At 36.0% G+C, this 20735-nt stretch overlaps 1 protein-coding gene across 1 annotated transcript in view; it reads right to left on the bottom strand.

Annotated features, from left to right (window-relative positions):
• The window catches only part of ODAD2 (outer dynein arm docking complex subunit 2), a 219329-nt gene that overhangs the window by 101512 nt on the left and 97082 nt on the right, over nucleotides 1–20735 (bottom strand). Inside the window, exons 15-16 of the mRNA XM_052000267.1 lie at nucleotides 14271–14425; nucleotides 11886–12128 (exon numbers count right to left, since the gene is read on the bottom strand). Coding sequence (XP_051856227.1) covers nucleotides 11886–12128; nucleotides 14271–14425 — 398 coding nt within the window. The remainder of the gene's footprint in view (nucleotides 1–11885; nucleotides 12129–14270; nucleotides 14426–20735) is intronic.

Consider the following 20735-nt stretch of genomic DNA (forward strand, 5'->3'; position numbering starts at 1 on the left):
CCCATTTGGGAGTTTCTTTAGCAGAGACACTGGAGAGGTTTTCCTTTTCCTTCTCTAGCTCATTTTATAGATAAGGAAACCGAGGCAGAGTTAAATGACATGCTCAGGGTCACACAGCCAGGATGTGTCTGAAGTTATATTCCTGATTCCAAGTCCAGTGCCCCTAGTTATCCCTAATTTTAGTAGGACCAAAATTAGAGGCCGTGTGGTATAGAAAATGGAGGGAGCATGGATTCTGGACTCAGGATTTAGATGTGGATACTATCTCTATAATTTGTAATATGTGTGCTCCTGGCAAATTGTCCTCGTTTCCTCACCTGCAAAATATGACGGCTGCTCTAGGTGGTTATTGAGGTTTCTTTCCAGGTCTAACTCTAAGATCTTTATACCATCCACTGCCCATTATCAGAAGTTATTTATTTGTTTTGATTAGCATTTTACTCTGAATTTATTTGTAGAAGTATGCTAGTTAGTCTTGCGGTTATAGTCACTTAGTGATGCATTTTACAATAATTTGTTGATGTTACAAAGGCAAAAGTAAACTATTTATTTAGAGATCTCCAACTTCACCATAGCAATCACCACTCAGCCCAGTGGCTAGGTTCACCATCCTAAACTATATAAACAGAGTTTCAGTTTCTAGTGGCAACCAAAATTTTATCTATTGCAAACTGATTTTGATTGATAATTTCCATTGCCATGAATTACTAAAATGAAAAAAAAATGAGGCAGCTGTTTGTTATATTCTGCAATCTTTTTTGTTACATTAACATTCATCATGATCCGTTAAGAAGTCTGGCTGGGTCTCTTGCCAAGCTTAACCACATATACAAATGTAAACAAACAGTGCTGTATGAACTTCACATTGTGCGCACTGGTGAAATTGTGAGGTTCAGTTCTGGCCCTGTTGACATGACTATTCTGAAACCACAGTTTTACATGTTTTAAGAAATGTTCACAATATTTGCTGAAAACGGCATCGATAAATAGTATTATATGACAATGGCTCAGACTAAATGTGGTTAGCTAAAAAGAGTATAAAGCTCTTCTTAAACCTCAACATTAAGAAATGGAAGTAAAATCCATATGTTCTGAAATCAAGAAGGAAAGTTGAAAAAAATGAGGATGGAGAAGAAATTAATGCCAGATTTGTACGATCATCCCTAAGCGAAAAAGTATGATTAGAAAATAACTTCCTTCAAAAGAAGCCTCAGAAGTTTTATATGGCACTCTAAGCTCCATTCTGAAAAAGAGACCAAGTTGGAGAGTAAGCTTTGGTTAGCCACCTTGGGGAATCGTGAAATTCAAATCTGTCACCAAAGTCTAGGGTCTTGGCAGAGTTTAAAAACAAAACAAACAACAAAAAAAGAGTGGGTCCTTTCATAGGCCCTTTGGATTTCCAGCAAGAAAGAACTTTCAGGATCTTCTAGCCCAGCCCTTTCATTTTATGGATTTAGCTACTGAGGCCCAAGGGGCAGCTAGGTGGTACAGCGGGCAGAGTGCTGGGCTCAGAGTTGGGAATATCTGAATTCAAATCCAGTCTCATAAAATTACCAACTGTGTAAATTGATGTGTGATCCTGTGTGGCCCTGGCCTAGTCACTTAACCCTGTTGGCCACAGTTTCCACCTCTGTAAAATGAGTTAGATAAGGAAATGGCAAGGGAATCTTGGCCCACGGAGAGTCAGAAAAGATGAAAATGCTGATTGCACAAAAACTGAGAGTCAGAAAGGAGAAGCTATTTGCTTAAGGCTAAAGCAGTATTAAGGAGTCCAGCCAGGATCCAGTTCTTCGGGCTCCAAATCTAAGATGCTTTCACAAGATCAGACATTTGGACCTGAAGGGGACACTGCAGATGAAGTCCAGGGTCCCATTTAATAGAGAAGAAAAACTGAATAGGCTCAGAGAAAGCAGGAGTTAACAGATGTCCAAGGTAGGATTGGAACACATCTTTCTGGTGATAAGTCCAGCCCTCTACTGTAAAATCATCATCAACAGATTTAGAAATGGGGAATTTGGAGCCATTCAGTTCAACTCTCCCATTTTACAAATGAGAAAACTGAGGCCCAGAGACTGGCCTAAGATCACACAAAGTAGTCACTGGTAGGGCAGGGATTCCAACCAGGATTTCAACCAAGACCCTCTGACTTTAAATTCTGTGATCCTTCCTTTTTACCACCCTGCCTCCCAAGGCTGCTCTCTCCACAGTCAGAGTTAAACATTCACATTATCCATGTTGTCTTTAGATTTTATTTTGTTAACTTTTCCCAATTTTACATTTTAATCTGGTTTGGGCCACACAACCAGCAGTCTACCCCAGCACATATGTCCCCTGAATGGGACATGATTCCTCTGTTATAGTCAGTTAGGAAGATTCCATTGAATGACTTCAGGCCCAACCTAAGAAAATTACTTTCTCAAAGTAGAAGAAGAAAATCAGTTGTCATTATAATATCAATGGTATTTTTATATTGTTATTTATAAAAGTTCTCCTAGCCTTAAGGTCCAAAAGGCCTGAGTTTATGCTCCAATCATGACACATCCTGGGCAAGATACAACCTCTCAGTGTCCCAGGCACTCCCCATGACTCAACATTGCAGAAAAGATGATTGATAGAAAAACTTCCTCATTTGGAGTACTTACACCAGTGAAATCAGAGTTAAAGCAGAAACTATATTTTTATTATAATATTTTACTTTTCTATGTTCACCTTTGCAAATACCTGGGTTCCCAATATTTTTATTTCTCTCTTTCCTTTTCCCTCCCCAAGAGAGTTTTACATGAAGCACAAACCATATTAACTACCATACCAACAAATAATATAGCAACAAAATGATCTTACCTTTTATTGATAGGAACTGATGAAAATTAGGAATAACTATAAGGCTCCCATCATCTGATAAAGAATCCTAGCCAACAAGAGATCAAAATCCACAGAGTCCTCAGAGCTGGGAATATACCCATAGCAAATGTCTTTCCCAGGAGAGAGAAATAATCAGTCAGTCAGTCAATAAACCTTGATTAAGTGCCCCACTGTGTGCCAGGCACTGTGTTAAGTTGTGGAAGTACAAAGAAAAGCAAAACATCGTCCTTGCTCTCAATGAGTTCGTGGTCTATACAACATAGACTCTCTCTGTTGATGTTTGCTTGCATTATGTTTTCTTTCTCATGTTTTTTTCCCTTCTTGATCCAATTTTTCTTGTACAGCAAGATAACTGTATAAATATGTAAACATATATTGGATTTAACATTTTAAAATACGTTCTTTTTATTGACAGAATTCATACCTGGGTAATTTTTTACAACATTATCCCTTGCACTCGCTTCTATTCCAATTTTTCCCTTCCCTCCCTCCACCTCCTCCCCTAGATGGCAGGCAGTCTTATACATGTTAGGATTTAACATATATTTTAACATATTTAGCATGTATTGGACTACCTGCCATCCCGTCTAAGAGAGGGGGTAGGGAGAAGGAGGGAAAAATTTGGAACAAAAAGTTTTGCAAGGGTCAATGTTGAAGAATTACCCACGCATATGTTTTGTAAATAAAAAGCTTTAATACAATTTTAAAAAACTGGCAAACAAACCAAAAAAAAAAAGTTTATGGTCTAGTGGAAGAGATATGATATACAACGAATGATATACAAACTCTCTTTGGGAGAAATGGGGCAAATTAGGAACAATCACCAGAGGGAAGGCACTAGCATGAAGACACATCAAAAAAGATCAGTGTCCAGTTCTACTCAGATTCAGTCACGTGCAGAAAACAGAGCACAAATTTCAAAAACTTCTTAAGGGAAACCATTGTTATCATTGACCATGGATGACTGGCAAGGTGCCCATCTACCCATAAGAAAAGAATAAGTCTTGGACAGAAGTGGAGAGTCTGACACCTATCTCTACGTTCTCTGTCTGCACAATGCCAACTGCCTCAAATCTATTGCTAGACTATATTGGAGAGGGTCGGGGTATTTCCTGGAGGGGTGGTCTAATTCGCACTTTCCCAAATTACTTTGAGGGAACCAATGAACAATAAATAGCTGCACATCTCAAGTTGGGGTTAATGTTGAAAATTACTAAATAAGAAAAGCATTCCAAATGAGCAACAATCAAATGGTCAAAGTGTGACACATGATGGATCTTTGTCAACTAAGTGGTACGAGTGCTGGGCCTGAAGTCAGAAAGACTCATCTTCCTGAGTTTAAATCTGGCATCAGACACTTACTAAATGTGTCACTTTAGGCAAATCATTTAATTAACCCTGTTTGCCTCAATTTCCTCATCTGTAAAATGAGATGGAAACAGCAAAGCACTACATGAAGAGACCAACATGACTGAAATGACTGAACAAAGAGCAAATTGAATTAAAATAGGCAACCAACCAATGAGTCTTTACCAAGTGTCTTGATCATGGGCATAATCTCTGCCCACAAGGAATTCATTTCTAGCTGAGGAGAGCAGAGATATAGGAAAGGAAAATACAAAAAAATTAAGTATGAAATAAAAAGGGCTTGGATTGGGGTGGTAATGTTTGGCACTGAGAAAAAGGAACAAAAATCCAAACAGTTTTTCAAAGAAAGAAATGACAGGACTTAGCAACCAACTGTAGTAAACAGGTGAAAGAAGTCAGAGATGACCAGAGTGTTATGATTGTGGAAACTGGGCACAGAAATGAACAAGAATGGGGAAGGTGAGAAGGGGACCAGTGGGATGATGAGTTTGGTTTCAGAAAATTCAGTGTTTGGGGGTGATCATGATTTGTCCAAGCAACTATTTCAAGTACATGAAAAAGAGACTAGCTAAAGGAAGAAATATGAAAAGAAGGAAAACCTCTCCATATTAGTTCAAAAAAACAAGAGGCATGTTCTACTTTATTAAAGGCCATTTAGACTGGTTCTGTGATAATATACCTCCTTAAAAGAAAGATTTTGCCGGCCACAGGGGCCAACTTCTTTTGTGTGTGAGCAAAATATAGCTTTTTCTCCCTTAAAACAACAAATTCAATAAAAAAATCTATGCTGTAGCAGCATAATTATGCTGAAGCCAAAGGCAGGAAATGTTAAGCTATAGGATTCATTCTATCCCTGTACATAATTATGATAAATTATTTCTTTTCTTACATGATCATGTAACACTGGGTAATTTGACAATTCAAGAAATGTTTTATAAATGAGTTAATAGCATGAAGGAAAGATATCATGCAATGATTATTTAAAAAAGAACATATTATACAGGTCACAGTGGATAGAGAGCCTGCCTCAGAGTCAGAAAGACTCAGGTTCCAATTCCTCTCTCTTCATATATACTGGCTGTGTGACCCTGGGCCAGTCTCAATGCCCCAAGCAACTCTTGATACTATAAATTGCAGAGAAATTGCCACCTTGTTTTGACAGAGAGGGTTTCCTTGTTGAGAGTTCCTTGGACCAGGAGAATTCTGACAAGACTGCAGAGTAGATCAGTGAATTTCAAGCTCTCCAGATTTTCCCCAAAAACAGAACAAATTTTCACCTCCAGGTGAACACAGACTGGTTAAAAACCAAGAAGACTTGGGACCCCTCCTGGGATACCCAGAGAAGGTCTAAAGAAAGCCCCCAGGCTGGGGATTAATCCGTGTGAAACGCAAACACCTTCAGGCTAGCTTCCCCCTGGAGCAAACTGGGTTGGGGTACAGTCTCAGCAGGAGCTTTCAACTCCCAGGGTCTGGAGGGAACCTCAGCTGATTAGAAATGCCAGGCCCGGCTGTGGGTCAAAAACACTGCCCTGAGTGAGAAGATGCCAGCAAAGGGTGAGTGCAGAGGCAAGGATGCTGCTGGTTGTAGTTACACGCAGGAGGGGGAAACTCTTGGTTTGGGTTTCCAGGGGAGAGGGGAGAGCTAAAGTAAAGCTACAGGCAATATCTCCCCACCCCACAATTAGAGGTGCTTCCCATTAAAAAAAATGACAACCATAGAAACCTATTATAGGAATAGATAACCCAGGTTCATCTTCAGAGTAGAACACTGAAATAAAAAGAGCTTCTTCTACCCCAATGAATCAGATTAAATAGCTCTCTGCCCAAAGAGAATTTAAAAGTCAAATGAGAGACATTAAGGAAAAACGAAAAAAAAAAATTTTTAAATAAAAAACATCTAAGAAAAACAAGATGATTATGAAAAAAACTTAGCCAAATAAAAAAAGGAAATACAAAGTCTTAAAGATGAAAATAACTCTTTGAAAATTAGAATTTGGCACAAGAAAGTCAGTGAATAACAAAACAGAATAGAAAGAATGAAAAAAATAAAACAATGTGAAACATTTTAAAAAGAAAAACAACAGATCTGGAGAATAGATCAAGAAGAGAAAATATAAGAATAATTGGACTATCTGAAAGCTGTGACTAAAAAAAAGAACCTTGACACAAAAATGCAAGAAATAATCCAAGAAAATTTTCCTGGAGTACAGTTCCTAAGGAGCAACTTAATGATTTATTCTATCATTTTAATAAGAATTCTTTTATAAATTGTACTCTGAGACAGAAAAGCTATAACTGATTGATCATGTGCTAAAATTTTTAAAGCTGGAAAAATCCAGGTAGTTGGGGTTTGAAAACAGTTTGCCTTATAGAAATACTTGAAGAAAAAAAACATAATTCCTAGGGAAGATTAAATATAAGACTATTTGTAATCCTAACTCTAACCCTAACCTCAATATAGGGTTCATTTTACTAACTCAAAATCTAAAACCACCTGAAGGTAAAAATCATGTCAACTATAAAACTAGCACACAAACATACATTGAAAGATGAGGCTATACCTTAAAAATTTAAAGTGATGTCAAGAATTTTAACAAAAATACAAAACATATCTGTTTTCTGATGATGTGCTAACTGTACTCAGTTCTAGGATGAATATTTTGATGAGATTCATGATTATCCATGGAGAAGCGGTCTATAATGATAATACAGAGATGGTACCCAGATATTTTTGTCAGGAAATAATATTATGAGGTATATGATTCTCTTTAACTCTTTTATTAAGTTATATTTATATATATAATTATATATTGATCTCCTAGTCAGAGATAATACTTCTGGCAAAATACCTGAGTATTAGACCTAGCTTTCTCTTATCTGGGTATGTTTCCCTCCTTAGTTTTTCTTCCTGAATGTATTCCCAATAAGTACAACTCCTACTATGAAGTGTCAAGTAATTACTCATTTTTATAAAGAGAAAGTAAACATTTAAAACATAGAAAGGCAAATATCCTCCTCACCCTCCATCAACCAATGCTCAGAGGAAAACACGGCAGATTCCCATAAAGAACAAAGGAAAGGAGCAAAAGGAGGTGATGGCTCATTACACTGGAGTCCAGAGTTTAGTGAGACTAGGGGGGTTTGAGCAACACAGCTTCTGTCCTATCATTATTCAGGTCTGATCCACCCAAGGGGCTTTGCTGCAGAGTACTGGCCCCTTTCTCTGTGACAGTTATCCTTGCCTCTACTTCTGCTCTCCCAGCCCCATGTGGCTTCTTTATCCAGCTGTCAGTTCGTTCCATCAGAAGCCAGATTCCTTTTCAAGTCTCTCTCTTGAACTCAGTGCACTGGCTTTAGGCTTGATTTATCATTCTTTGAAGTCAACATCTCACTCTACAGCTCCTCTTCTTTGATTGCGTCGGTGAAAAGCTAACACTTACACAGAAAGAAGATAAAACTGGTACATTATATATATAGCAAAACTAGCTGCCCCATTACTGAAAGACTCTGAATCAAAACCACATCAGGTAAGAAGGATGGATCATAAGATCACAAGATCAAAGATACAGAGTTGAGAGAAGTTAGTCATTTAGTCAAAAAGCATTCATCAAGGTCCTCCAAAAAGCATTCATCAAGGTCCTCCTCTCTACTGGGTACTACAGAATTTAAAGAGGACTTAGAGGGCATCTAATCAAATCTCTCCATTTTTCAGATGAAGAAACTGAAGCCCATAAAACTTAAGTGACTTGTTGACGGTCACAGATAACAGGATTTTATCTAACATCTTCAGGGTAATGATGAAAAGGTCTAGAATGATTAAATGCTTGCCCATGGTAGGTAACCAGGGGAGTTTCATAGCCAAGGGTCAGGTCTTTGGACTTCAAATTTCCAACACTTTTCACTCCATACTTTTGCCTCCTAAAGTGCGAGCTATACCAATGGAGGAGGTATCGCTGTTGAGTTCACAAAACCATCTAGGATCAATTAGAATCTATAGCATTAGTGTCAGAGTGCTCAAACTACTGAATTATTAACTGCTTTTGGATGGATTGAGATTATGTCATTGCTACAAGTTTGCCTATAAAACTCAATCTTTTACATATGCTTCATTTGGAAATAAATACTGTCAGTATTTCAAATCATTAATGGCTCTTATTCAAGATTTAATAGTCTGATAGTCAACTCTTGGTTATTTTGAGATGGTGTATCCCTTGTGGATTCAGTTCTTAAAATTGAGTGTCTATTATGTGTTCATAACTCTGTTAAACACTGGAATATATCTAAGTGATTAGTATATAGAAAGTATTAGTATTTTCTATGTTTAGTGCTGGGAAATATAGGAAGGAGTAAGACAGTCCCTACCCTCAGTTTCCTCATCCATAAAATAAGACAAAATTCAAACTATATGGACAGACAATTTTTAGATGAAGAAATTAAAGTTATCTATAGTCATATGGAAAAAAGCTCTAAATCACTATTGATTAGAAAAATGCAAACTAAACCAACTCTGAGGTACCATCTCACATCTCTCACATTGGCTATAGTGACAGGAAAAGAAAATGATACATGTTAGAGGGGAAAACTGGGATACTAATGCATTGTTGGTGGAGTTGTGAAATGATCTAGCCATTCTGGAGAACAATTTGTAATTATGTCCAAGTGGTATAAAAAAGGGTGCATTCTGTTTGATCCAGCAGTGCCATTACTGGGTTTATATTCCAAGGAGATTATAAAAGAAGGGAAAAAAAACCCACATATGCAAAAATGTTTGCAGCAGTAAATTTTGTGGTGGCAAAGAACTGGAAAATGAGTAGATGCCCATCAATTGGGGAATGGATGAATGACTTATGGTATATGAAAAAAATGGAATATTATTGTTCTATAAAAATGATGAAAAGGCGGATTTTAGGAAGGCCTGGGAAGATTTACACAAACTGATGTTGAACAAAACAAGAAGAATCAGGAACATATTGTACATAATAACAGCAAGATTGTACATTGATCCACTATAAAAGATTTGGTTTTCAGAAGTTCAGTGATTCAAGACAATCCCAATAAACTTTGGATAAAAAACATCATCTGCATCCAGGAGAGAAATATGGAGACCAAATATAAATCAATGCATGCTATGTTCAGTTTTTTCCTTTTTCTTCTGTTTTTTTTTCCTCTCATGGTTTTTCCCTTTTTTTCCTAGTTTTTCTGTCCCAACATGATTCATAAGTAAATGTGTTTTTTTAAAAAACATAAATGTACATATATAACCAGAAAAAAGACAAAATTTTAAATTTCCTTTCCAGTTTTAATGTTATATAAATCAAGAGGGTCATCAATCTATTGGTGGCACGCAAGTAATTGTTACACAAATTATAAATGTCCCAGAAATTAAAAGAAGTCTGCTGTTACCAAGAAGTAGCAGTGATTACTTTAGTTAGGGCTGTCTAACTCAAAATATTTTTTGTATTCAAGACAAAGAGATGAAGTGAGCAAAGGCAGAAAGATTGAGGCATAAAAAACAGAAGTAGTACAGGGAATGATAGTCTGGATTTTTTAAGGATATAGAGCATTTAAAGGAGGAGATTATGAGAAAACTAGGGGGATGCAGTGAGTGAAAATAATTTGGGCTCCATTGGGTAGACAATGGGAACATCCTGAAGGATTTTGAAGAAAGAAGAATCATGATTAGTGCAGTAAGATAAAAGTTTGAATGTGGAGAGAGGAAAACAGGGGTCCAAATCCAGTCTTAGATGATTACTAACTAGACAAGTCACTTAATTTTTGTCTACCTATTTCCTCAATTGTAAAATGAGGATAATAAAATACCTCCTTCCCAGGTGGCATAGTGGATTAGAGTACTGCGTCTGGAGTTAGGAAGACTCATCTTCCTGAGTTCAAATCCAATCTCAGACACTTACTGTGTCTCCTTTACACTGTGTGTAAAGTAGACTGGATTAAACAGCAGAATGGAGTGAAACTGGAGTCAGGGAAAGACATCAAATGGCATAAGTGAAAAATAAAAGATCTGAATGTGGCTATGGAAATGGAAGATGAGCACTTGAAAAAAAAATGTAGAGATAGAGTCAACAAGCCTCAGTAACTGATTAAATTTGGATGGGGTAGAGAGTGTGGTGAGAAAAAGGGGGAAATAAAAGGTGACAATGAGGTTTTTGGCTTCAGTGATTGGGAAAATGTAGGCCATGATTAGAAATAAATTAGAAGAAGGAATAGTTTATAAGAAAATGAAGATAAACATGGTTGAACTGTAGAGCTGAAAGTGAAGTGGAAGATGTAAGTGGAGATGTCAAGGACATGTTGACCTGCCACTTGGACAGATGTTGGGGCTGGAGATAGAGATGTGGGAGTCATCCAACCAGTGTCGAGCTTCCTTTATCCTATTTGGCTCATCTTTGGGAGTGCATGAGCTAGTCAGGGAGAACAATGTCCCAAAAGAGAATCAGGATGAGTGACATTTATCTAGCATTTTAAAGTTGATACAGCCTTTATACCCATTGTGTCACTTCAACCTCACCATGTATATTCAGCCATTCCCATTATACTTTCCCAGAAAATGAAGCAACCTATTACAAAGAACAAAGACATGAATTTTTTTACCTTAATCAGATTAAAATATAATTGAGAAATATATAACTATATATAAATAATAATATATCAATATAATATTTATATAAATATATAATACATATGTTATATAAATAAATAAAATATATAAATATTTTTATAATATTTATATTAATAAAATAAATAAATAAAGATATAATACAACAGAGATTATGTTGTTTTGTGGTTTTCTAAGTCAATATGGCTTTTATCCACAGGATTCCATTTCTATTTGAGTTTGATTCTATTGAACTAGAACTCTGCTTCAGGCTCGAGATAATTCCTCAGTGAAGTGTTTCTCTTTTCCATCAAGAGCATGGCCCAAATAGGTATAATTCTATCTTCTCAAAAATGAATATTATCTATGTCTGAATTATGAAAAAAAAAAGCATGAAGCTAGAGCTGAAAGACTAGCTAACTGATTTTTCCCAAGGAAGATAAATGTCTCCCTCTCTATCATCCAAGAAAAATGAATGAGAACACAACCAGAGGTTCCTGTAGTGTCACAACTGAGAAAAATATTGGAGATAATTTCAAGAAAGAATGTGCTTATCACTGATATGATTGCACATCCCTGATCACCCTATCAAACTACCCAACCCAAAGTCAAGAGGGGTTCTGATGTAGATAGCAGCCAGAAAATCTCAAACATGACCCCTTTTGCCATTATACTCTGAAATAGCCCATTCTCTATGTCCTATGAATATTAGAATATATTTTAGCTTTTCATTATTTTATATGATTATAAATAAACTTACTATTCTATCATCATACAAATATATTCTAATTTTACCTTATTTTGTTTTAGTGTGGGCTTGTCATTTCAAGGTTCTACACAGAAACTCTTCTGATAGCTATCAGCAAATTGTCTGCAACTTTTAAGCTTCAAGAGATTAGGTGACTTCCCCATTGCTACATAGCCAATACAAGTCAGAGGCTGAGCTTGTGCTCAGGTCCCCGACTCTAAGAGCAGCTCTCCGTTGACTACATCATATTGCTACTCATCTACTATAGATCAAATTCCCAAGGTTACCACTCACGTCATGCTTTCTGGTTCTGCTGCACATGCACCAACTGCTTTTGTAACATTTACAAGAAGAGCCTGGTTTGTTCCCACAAGCAAATTAACAAGTGGCTGGATCCCACCACATTTCCGGATAATAGCTCGATTCTCTGGTTCTTGACAACATTCTCCTAGGGCTCCAACCACATTCACAAGTACTTCTTCAGGCTGATTAGTCAGAAGTCCTACCAAGGTTTCAATAGTTTTGAATTCTCGAAACCTAAATGATAAGAAAGAACATCAAAATATTTCTGTAGTATTGTTTTAAGTTTTTTTTTCAATTTTAGAAGAATTTTATTTTAAATTCTTAGGTCGACTAAACATTTAAAAAAATGTTTAATGAAATTCAGGCATGGACTCAAGCTCCTTATCATCATATATATTAAATCTGACATTTACTATATTCTATTGGTTCAGATTCAATATTCATCTCAAAAGAGCTTAGAAACAGAATAATTACTAATAGACATCTCAATATGTGAATTAAGTGGTGCAGAAGATAGAAGTTTGAACCTAGAATCAGGAAAACAGGAGTCCAAATCTGGTCTTAGATCTTACTAGTTAGAGAAGTCACTTAATTTCTGTCCATCTGTTTCCTCAATTGTAAAACGAGGATAATAAAAATGCCTCCTTCCCAGGTGGCACAGTGAATAGGGTGCTGGATCTGAAGTCAGGAAGACCCCTCTTATTGTGTCTCCTTAAGCAAGTCACATAATCTTGTTTGTTTTCTCATCTATAAAATGAGATAGAGAAGGAAATAACAACATTTCACTATCTCTGTCCCCAAAAAACCCTAATGGGGCCATGAAGAGCTGAATACAATAACCAAACAACAACAAACACCTCTCAGGGCTGTTGTGAAGATTGAATGGGATGATATTGGTAAAATGCCTGGAACACAATAGGTGCATAATAAGTGCTTATTCTCTTCTCTCTCTGGTCACTTTATTTCAGTACAATACAAGGATATTTCAGTTAAATTTATAAGATGTCCTCTTTATATAGAGGCTAAAAACACCTTAGAGAGAAATCAAACTTGAGAATTGTTTATTTATTGTACAAATTATAACACATTTGGATGAAAGTTTTTATAGAGGTTGATTATTAGTATATATGTGTGTGTATATTATACAATACATATACATAGACACACTAAGATACACTATATGTGTGTATATATGTACATACATATTCATATGCACTAATAGGTTTAACACTATGATCAGAGATTTAACTTAGTCAACTGCGAACTTTAAAAAATTGTTGATATTACTATTTTAAATAATTAGTTCCTCCCTAATCCAATAGATTCTATTTTATGTATTTAAAAAAATGCTATTTTAAGAAGAAATCCATAGGCTTTACTGGATTGTCAAAGGCATCCACAACACAAAAATGTTTAAGAATTCCTGGTCTAGATGGAAAACAGCTTTGGTACAGAATTGAACAGGCAGTGCTGGATGGATTACCTTCAGGAAATTGCAAAGCTCCTTTAATGACCCCCAAACTTCCCCTGAAAGCAAAGGCCCATCTTTAAAATACCAACACCCCAGCAATATGGCAACAATACAAGGAACACAATAGACTGTGAAGAAGAAGAAAATGCTGATAGGAAATGAGAATTTCCCATTCAAGGAAATTACACTATGGATAGAGAAAAATCCTCCTTTTAAAAACTATTCCATTATCTTTGTCATCATGATAGCTAGTATGTTTCTAAATATGATTTACGAAAAATAAATATGCTACATTTGTTGTACTTTGAAATTGGAAAATCAATCTCCAGCTGTTATCAGTCACTTAAGGATAGACCTAAAGAGTCTACCTAAATAGACCTAAAGAGTGGACCTAATAGTAGATAAAACATAGAGGTTAAAAAAATAATCATAAGGCAAAAGTAATGTCTCTTAAACTTTACATTTAATTTTAACTTACTAAACATATTTGCAAATACATATTTGAGAATAATATTTTTATGGGTTGATTGGATCAATAAGAATTAAGGAATGTTTTGGCTTTTCTACAACTTCTGAATCTCCATTTTCCATGCTTCCTCCCTAAAATTATCCAGGTTCTAAATCTTTATCAGGTAAAATTGAGGCATTTCTGAATTCAAAAGTTTGCCCGCCTACAGAGTCAAGCAGCTTATTTATCCAGTCATCTTACACCAGTGGTTATCTTAGCTCCAGAGGAGGAACAGTTCTCATCATCAGGCTGGGTTCCCACAGAGCAAGAACTCCATTTACTAGCAGATTAACCCAAACTGACTGGCTAGGCAGGTAGACAGTGACTTGAGATTTATTTCTATTAGATTAAGAAAATACATGTCAATCTCTATGACATTTAAATGCTGCATCCTTACTTTGTTACATTCTCCTTGCTGATGGCGCATTTCCATATGGCTCCTGTAACTGCTGCTAGCCGCTTTTTATTGTCTGTATTATTAAGCAGAGATGCGAGTGGCTTGAGACCACCATGCTGTCTAACTAGGTCTCGAGTTTCCTCATCTTCAGCACACTAGACAAAATATCAAGGGAAAAAGCACCTATTAGATATCGACAAATTATATAATCCATTGCCATTCCTGATTGGTTGAAAAAGTAACTCTAGTAGTTATAAAATTTTCAATTATTTTTTCCCCTGGGGACTCTGAAAATAGAGTTCTAGTCTTGTCTGCAGTGAAGTGATCATCTGAATCATAACCATAGTACATGGAGTTTTAAAATCTCTAAGTCAGCTGGGAAGCTGGAGTCACAAAGACCTCAGTTCAAATTCTATCAGATATGTGACTTTAGGCAAGGCACATAACCTTTCTGGATCCCAAGTTCCTCAACTATTAAAAAAAAAAAGATTTAATGACATGCAAGGTCTTTTCCAGCTCAAATTCTTTGGGATCCTATGATTCTTTCAGATCTACAACTTCTCCACTTAATAAACCCTGGGTATATCTCATACTTTCTCCTCCCGTGTCAATTCACATCAGAATCCAGTTCTATACTAGGCCAGTCTTACCACTGCCCCCTGTACACACAGCAGTCCACCCATCAACAGGCTGGTCACAGCTTTTGTACATCATGATAGTAAGTTGCAATGGAAAAAGAACTGTATATGGAGGCAGAAGGATTTGGGTTCAAATCTTAGCCCAGTATGATTTTGAAGAAGTCATTTCATGTCCCAATTCTTTTAGCTATAAATAAGGGTCTTGGACTAGAAGATTCTTTTCCAACTTTAAATCCTAAGTATTTATTATTATATTATTAAAACCTAAGGATTAATTAGTGTTGAATTGGAGGACCTCACAGGTCCCCTCTGTTTGTCCTATAAACTTTGAGGATAAAAGATTAATTCTTGTGGGAGCTTATGAAAGCCTAGCTAGTAAAATTCAATGATGTGGTCAAATATACCACAGTCTCTCAGTTATGGTAGGATGCAGCTTGTTAGTTCCAATTACAGACTTTCATCTTTTTTCTCCATTTATTTGTAAACACCTTATCAATCAAATGTTTTAGGGGTTGGAATGAATAGCATCTGAGATTCCTTTCAGAAAGTATATTTTTGCAAGTATTAAATGGATTCCAAATTATAGTCTATTATATAAATGCCACTAATATAATTAGATTATAATATTATAAATTAAAATTAAACAAATTATTATAAATTAAACAAAACTACCAATCTTTGCATCTAAGAATCACTGTCATTGACCTGGGCACATAACAGATTTCAAGGATATTTTATTTCCTCTCTCTCTTACTTCTTTAGATACCTTCTCCAATGCCTCCTTTTGGGCTTAGATAACATTTTATTTCCCACCCTTAGTTACTTATTCAATATTTATGTCAAGGATCACTTCTTCTAAGAAACCTGATCTGATTAGATGGGAAGTAACTCATTAAAGTTTCAAAGAGAATGTTTACTTTCTATGACCTTTCCCCTGTCTGACAAAAAAAAAATCATTTTTTTAAATAAAAGAATAAAATAAGGGAGCAAACAAAAAAGTAATATACATGTATATTCATTTATCCTCATTAGAATGTATTTCCAAAGCTATTGTGTAAAATAAAGTTTTAACAGGGGCAAAAACAAAAAAGAGAAAGGGGGGAGGGAAGGGGGAAGAAGGGGAGAGAAAGGAAGAAAAAAGAAAAAGAGAGAGTTTAATAAAGTAAAAATGTATACTAAGCTATCTGAGGATTCTATAGCACTTATTTATAATAAAATAAAATATTTTAGCAATTCAGGAAACTCTCTAAGATTTTAAGTCACAGAACAGTGATAATAATAGTTTCCTCACTGGGAACTCCCCATATTGATAAAATCACAAGTTTTACTAAACAAAATTTACTGTTACAAATTTTACTATATTTATCATGTTCCCAATAATTCCTTTCATTTATTGAATTTAAAATAATCTTCATTCTACAAATTATACAAATACAGGGATATTTATATTCCTGTGGCACAATGAATAGAGCACCAACCCTGAAATCAGGAGGACCTGAGTTCAAATCTGGCCTCAGACACTTAACACTTTGTGACCCTGGGCAAGTCACTTAACCCCAACTGCCTCAGCAAATATATATATATATATATACATACACATACATACATACATATATATACACACATGTATATGTAAATACATAATTTTATATTTTAAAATTAAATCAATATAGTATTTTATATGTCCAACAGAAAACACTTCTTAGAAATATAAATATCAATCACTTTAAATAGGTTAGTGGATAATTACATTGGTGTACTTTTATCTGTTTAAAGAATCTATTTAAAGTTAAATTTAACCTGAGAGTCAAGAGCATACTAACTATGCTTCAATATTTGAACTGGTCTCTCATATTGAAGAGGTTACGTGTTATAGTTTGGAGGTGACTTGAAAGAATTCAAAGAGGTCTTGTTGGGATCACAAGACTTTACTGATGCAAAAATATAACAGGCTAGACTCAAAGGAAGATCTCACTGAAGTTTAGCAAAATAGCCAAGAGGGGTGGAAATTTTAACAGGGATTTTTGGATGGTAGCCAATAGTCAATTTATATAGGAGCTCTGGCCTCTGGGTTCCATCATCTTCTCCCTTTTCTTCTGGCAGGGGGAGAAGGCCAGGAGAATAGGGACAATGGTCGCAAATCTTCTGAAACTGCTTCTTGCTGGAGAAGGGGGTAGATCTGTCCCTATTAGGAGATACCTCAAGGTTAGCTGTCTATGAGGGAGGAGATGAGAATTAAGAACCATATATGCCTACAGGTGTTGCACATGAAAAGTCTGTCCCATCTTGTCCAATAAAAAGATTATGTCAGCAGTAGACACAGGGAGAAACTTAATCTGAGCTTTGTGAGAGGAAATTGAAGAAAGAATTTAGTAATGGGAGTCAATAGACATGGTAGCCAAGAGCCCTACTGGAGAAAGAATTTAGAGAGATGAGATTTTCATGAAGTCCCATATCTACCCAGCCTTTTCTAGGGTAAGAAGTTGGGCATTGGATACAGAGGATGGTTGGTTGAGGGGGTCTCTAATTAGAGATAAATTTCTCACAATTTATTCAGAAATATCAAAATGAAAGTGAAGGCTCACTTTTTAGAGAAAGAGATGTCTCTCAGAGGCACAGATGGTACTGAAGTCAAGCTTTTCCCCAGCCTGTGCAAAGAGTTATTCCCTCCCTGGTGGGAGCCCACAGGGTAGGATTGGGAGAGCTGGAAAGAGAGCACTAAAAGCAGAGCCCTTATCCTTGGAGTATGTGGTTAAAAAGGCAAAGAAAATGGTTTAAGAAAGATGGAAGAACCTGGAGAGAATCTGATTCATTTTCTCCATCTTCCTGAAGGTGTTTCAGATTTAGTTTCAATATTCAAAAGAATAAAAATTGGGTCCCACAAATAGTTGTATGTTGTCACATTTAAGGACTTTATTCCATACAGATATATACACCTAGTAACAGGCAGATGACTAGAACAAATACTCGTTTACCAAATGACGACACATTTTCAGACTGAAAACAGTAAGATCTTACATACTTGATTGGGTTTGTGTCTTCTACTGATAATTTGCTCTGATTATACAAATCTGCTAAAAGAGGAAAATACGGGCAGTATTATAAAAGCTTCAAACTGCAAGCTTTTTAGCCTAATGGCATATATATGGCAGGATAAAGCATCCTTAATTCGATTCCACTTCAGATGAGAATCACAGTTGATGACCAGCCATGCAGTAACAATTCCACCTCCTAGCCAGACTCAGAAATAATCAGGTGGGAAACATTCCTATTCAAAGACACACAATTGGAAAACTGAGCCATAAGGATTCACCTTAAGTGAACTGCTCTAAAAAGTAAAGCCAATCTACAGAAAGTTTTTACCTCATCCCCTCCTTTCCAAACACACAGTCCAAATCTCAGTCTTACAATCTCAGAAATAACCCATTATTTATTAATTAATATTTAATGAATCTCATCACTCAGTAGTGATCCCAACTAGTAAAAGGATTTGAGTTTCCTCATCCTGTTCCCTTCAATGAATTTCCCTTTGGTATTAAGAGAGTAAACAAAGCCATTCAAATTCAGATAATACATGATGTATCACAAAAAAGGGGTTGAAGTTTCATATAATTTACAATCAAGTTCCTAATTTTAACATACCCAACAATTTAAAAATTGTTTTAAAATTTAAATTAGTTTTGGTTCGTGAGACTAGATGTTCCAATTAGTTCCAATTATTTTTTAGTTATTTCCTAATTCACACAAGCCTTTTCTCTTTTTGTGATCCAGGAAAGGGTTAAATATCTCAAAGCAAACTGCTTTTCTGTTTTCAGAAGTTCCTCAATTCTCAAATCCTCTATTCTCAGTGTCAGTATAAACAGATTACAGTTTCCTTGTTCCTTCCTGCCCCTCTCATTCCTTCATGCTTAAACTTTCTTGCATTCCTTTCTAATCTGAAGAATTCTTGTTTCTTTCTTATTCTGATCCAGAACTTTTTTCTACATACTTTTACCATCACATCTCAAATAATATTCATTGAACTGCATATATATTTTCTCCTTCTCTCTCTCTCTCTCTCTCTCTCTCTCTCTCTCTCTCTCTCTCTATCTATCTATCTCTCTCTCTCTTTCATGCACTCTTCCCTCCTGCAGTCAAAGAAGGGGAAGTGGCCAAAGAAAAAGAAACTTTCTTTCCTTCACATCCCTAAAACAAAACTATTAAAATTGTCAAATTGTTTTTAAAATCTTTTAAAACTTTTAATAAGATTTAATCCTTATTTTTCCTTAAAATTAATTCTACAGAGTGATACCTCAAAACTTACCAAGATGTGTCAGAAGGGGATGGATTCCTGGAATTATCCCTCCCCCCCGAAAAAAAATCTCAGGAGTTCTTTCCTATAATCTTAAAATGACCAATTACTAAACTTTTTAATGATTAATTTTAAAACTTTCCAGCATCTACTAAGGTTTTTCAGCAGCCCTATCACTTTAATTATCTAACTTTATCTCTATGGCTTCAGCTTGGCCAATTTCAGGATCACAGAAAAAAAGCCAAGCTTTTCCTTTTCTGAAGGTGGGGACTTAGGGAGGTTAATAAATCTTCTAATTGTGTAAGTTTTTATTTCTGACTGCATCTAAAATCTTTCAAAGGAACAGAATCTTGCTTATTGCACAAACATGACAGACATTCTGCAAACACAAACACAGACTAACTGATAGTTAAAATACTTAATTGAGAGACCTATCCTGATCCTTTCAAGGTGTACTGAAGTCAGGCAATGTCACATTTGGGGTCTTCGGGTTTTAAGGGTTTCTTCCTTTCAGTAGGCTGAAAAGAAACAATAGCTAAAAGCATTTTGCAGGAATCATGAAGGAATTCTGAGAAAGAGCTATGAAGGCCTGAATGTAAAAGGCTTCCCTCATTTTCCTTCCTTTCTACAAAATAAGTCCAATTGAAATAAGGTTATTACAATTTAGAAAGCCTTTCTGAGGCTACCTTTCCTGGTATTCTAGATCATTTTGGGACCAAGCAATATTACCAAAAAATATAAGGCATTTTTTTCTTGAATTGCCCTTGACAAAATTTGTTTCAGTGTCCTAACAGGTACTCCAGGGTGAATTCCTTGGTGTAGATTGTTCCTGACCTTTGGTAAAAGAGGATCCTCCCTAACCAGTCCTTAGATGTCCTTGTCTAATGGGTTTTGGGTTTGTGCACAGCTGCCTGCAGCTGGGAAATTCTCAAACCTATGCTGGAAGTAAGCAAGCTGTCTAGATGTTTTCTGTTTCTCCAGCCAAGTGTCCCTCTCTTGAGAGCCCAGAGGATTCTACATAGCAACAGAGAAAAGATAGGGACAACTCAAGGGAAAAAACCTTACCTTGAGTGTATCCAAGAGAATCAGATATACAAAAAGTTCCCGGATTTCAGTGAGAAAATGATGTGCTCTCCAAATGGTTCAGAGGTGGCTTGAAAGAGTTGATGGAAATTCTCTTGTGATCACAAGACTTTACTGATGCAAAAGTAAGAACTCAGAGAAAGGTCTAACTGAGGTCTAGCAAAGTAGCTAAAGGATGGAAGAGCTTTTAAGGGGGATTTCTGGAGAGCAGCTGACAGACATGGTGGATCTACATTTACTTTCAAGAATGAGGTATGTAATAAAAAGGAATAGTCAGCAGATGTGGAGCCAGAGTACATGAAAATAGCTTGCAAGACTATAGTATATCAAAATGCTCTATTTAGTGCCCCACATAGGGGCTCTGATTTAGGGGCTCCTGGATGGGAGTCTTTAGGATTCATCAGAGGGACTACCTTTTCCTTTTGAGCTCCTGAGGGCAGAACATATAGTGAT

This window comes from Antechinus flavipes, chromosome 5, assembly GCF_016432865.1.
Source record: "Antechinus flavipes isolate AdamAnt ecotype Samford, QLD, Australia chromosome 5, AdamAnt_v2, whole genome shotgun sequence".
NCBI classification, from domain to species: Eukaryota; Metazoa; Chordata; class Mammalia; order Dasyuromorphia; family Dasyuridae; genus Antechinus; species Antechinus flavipes.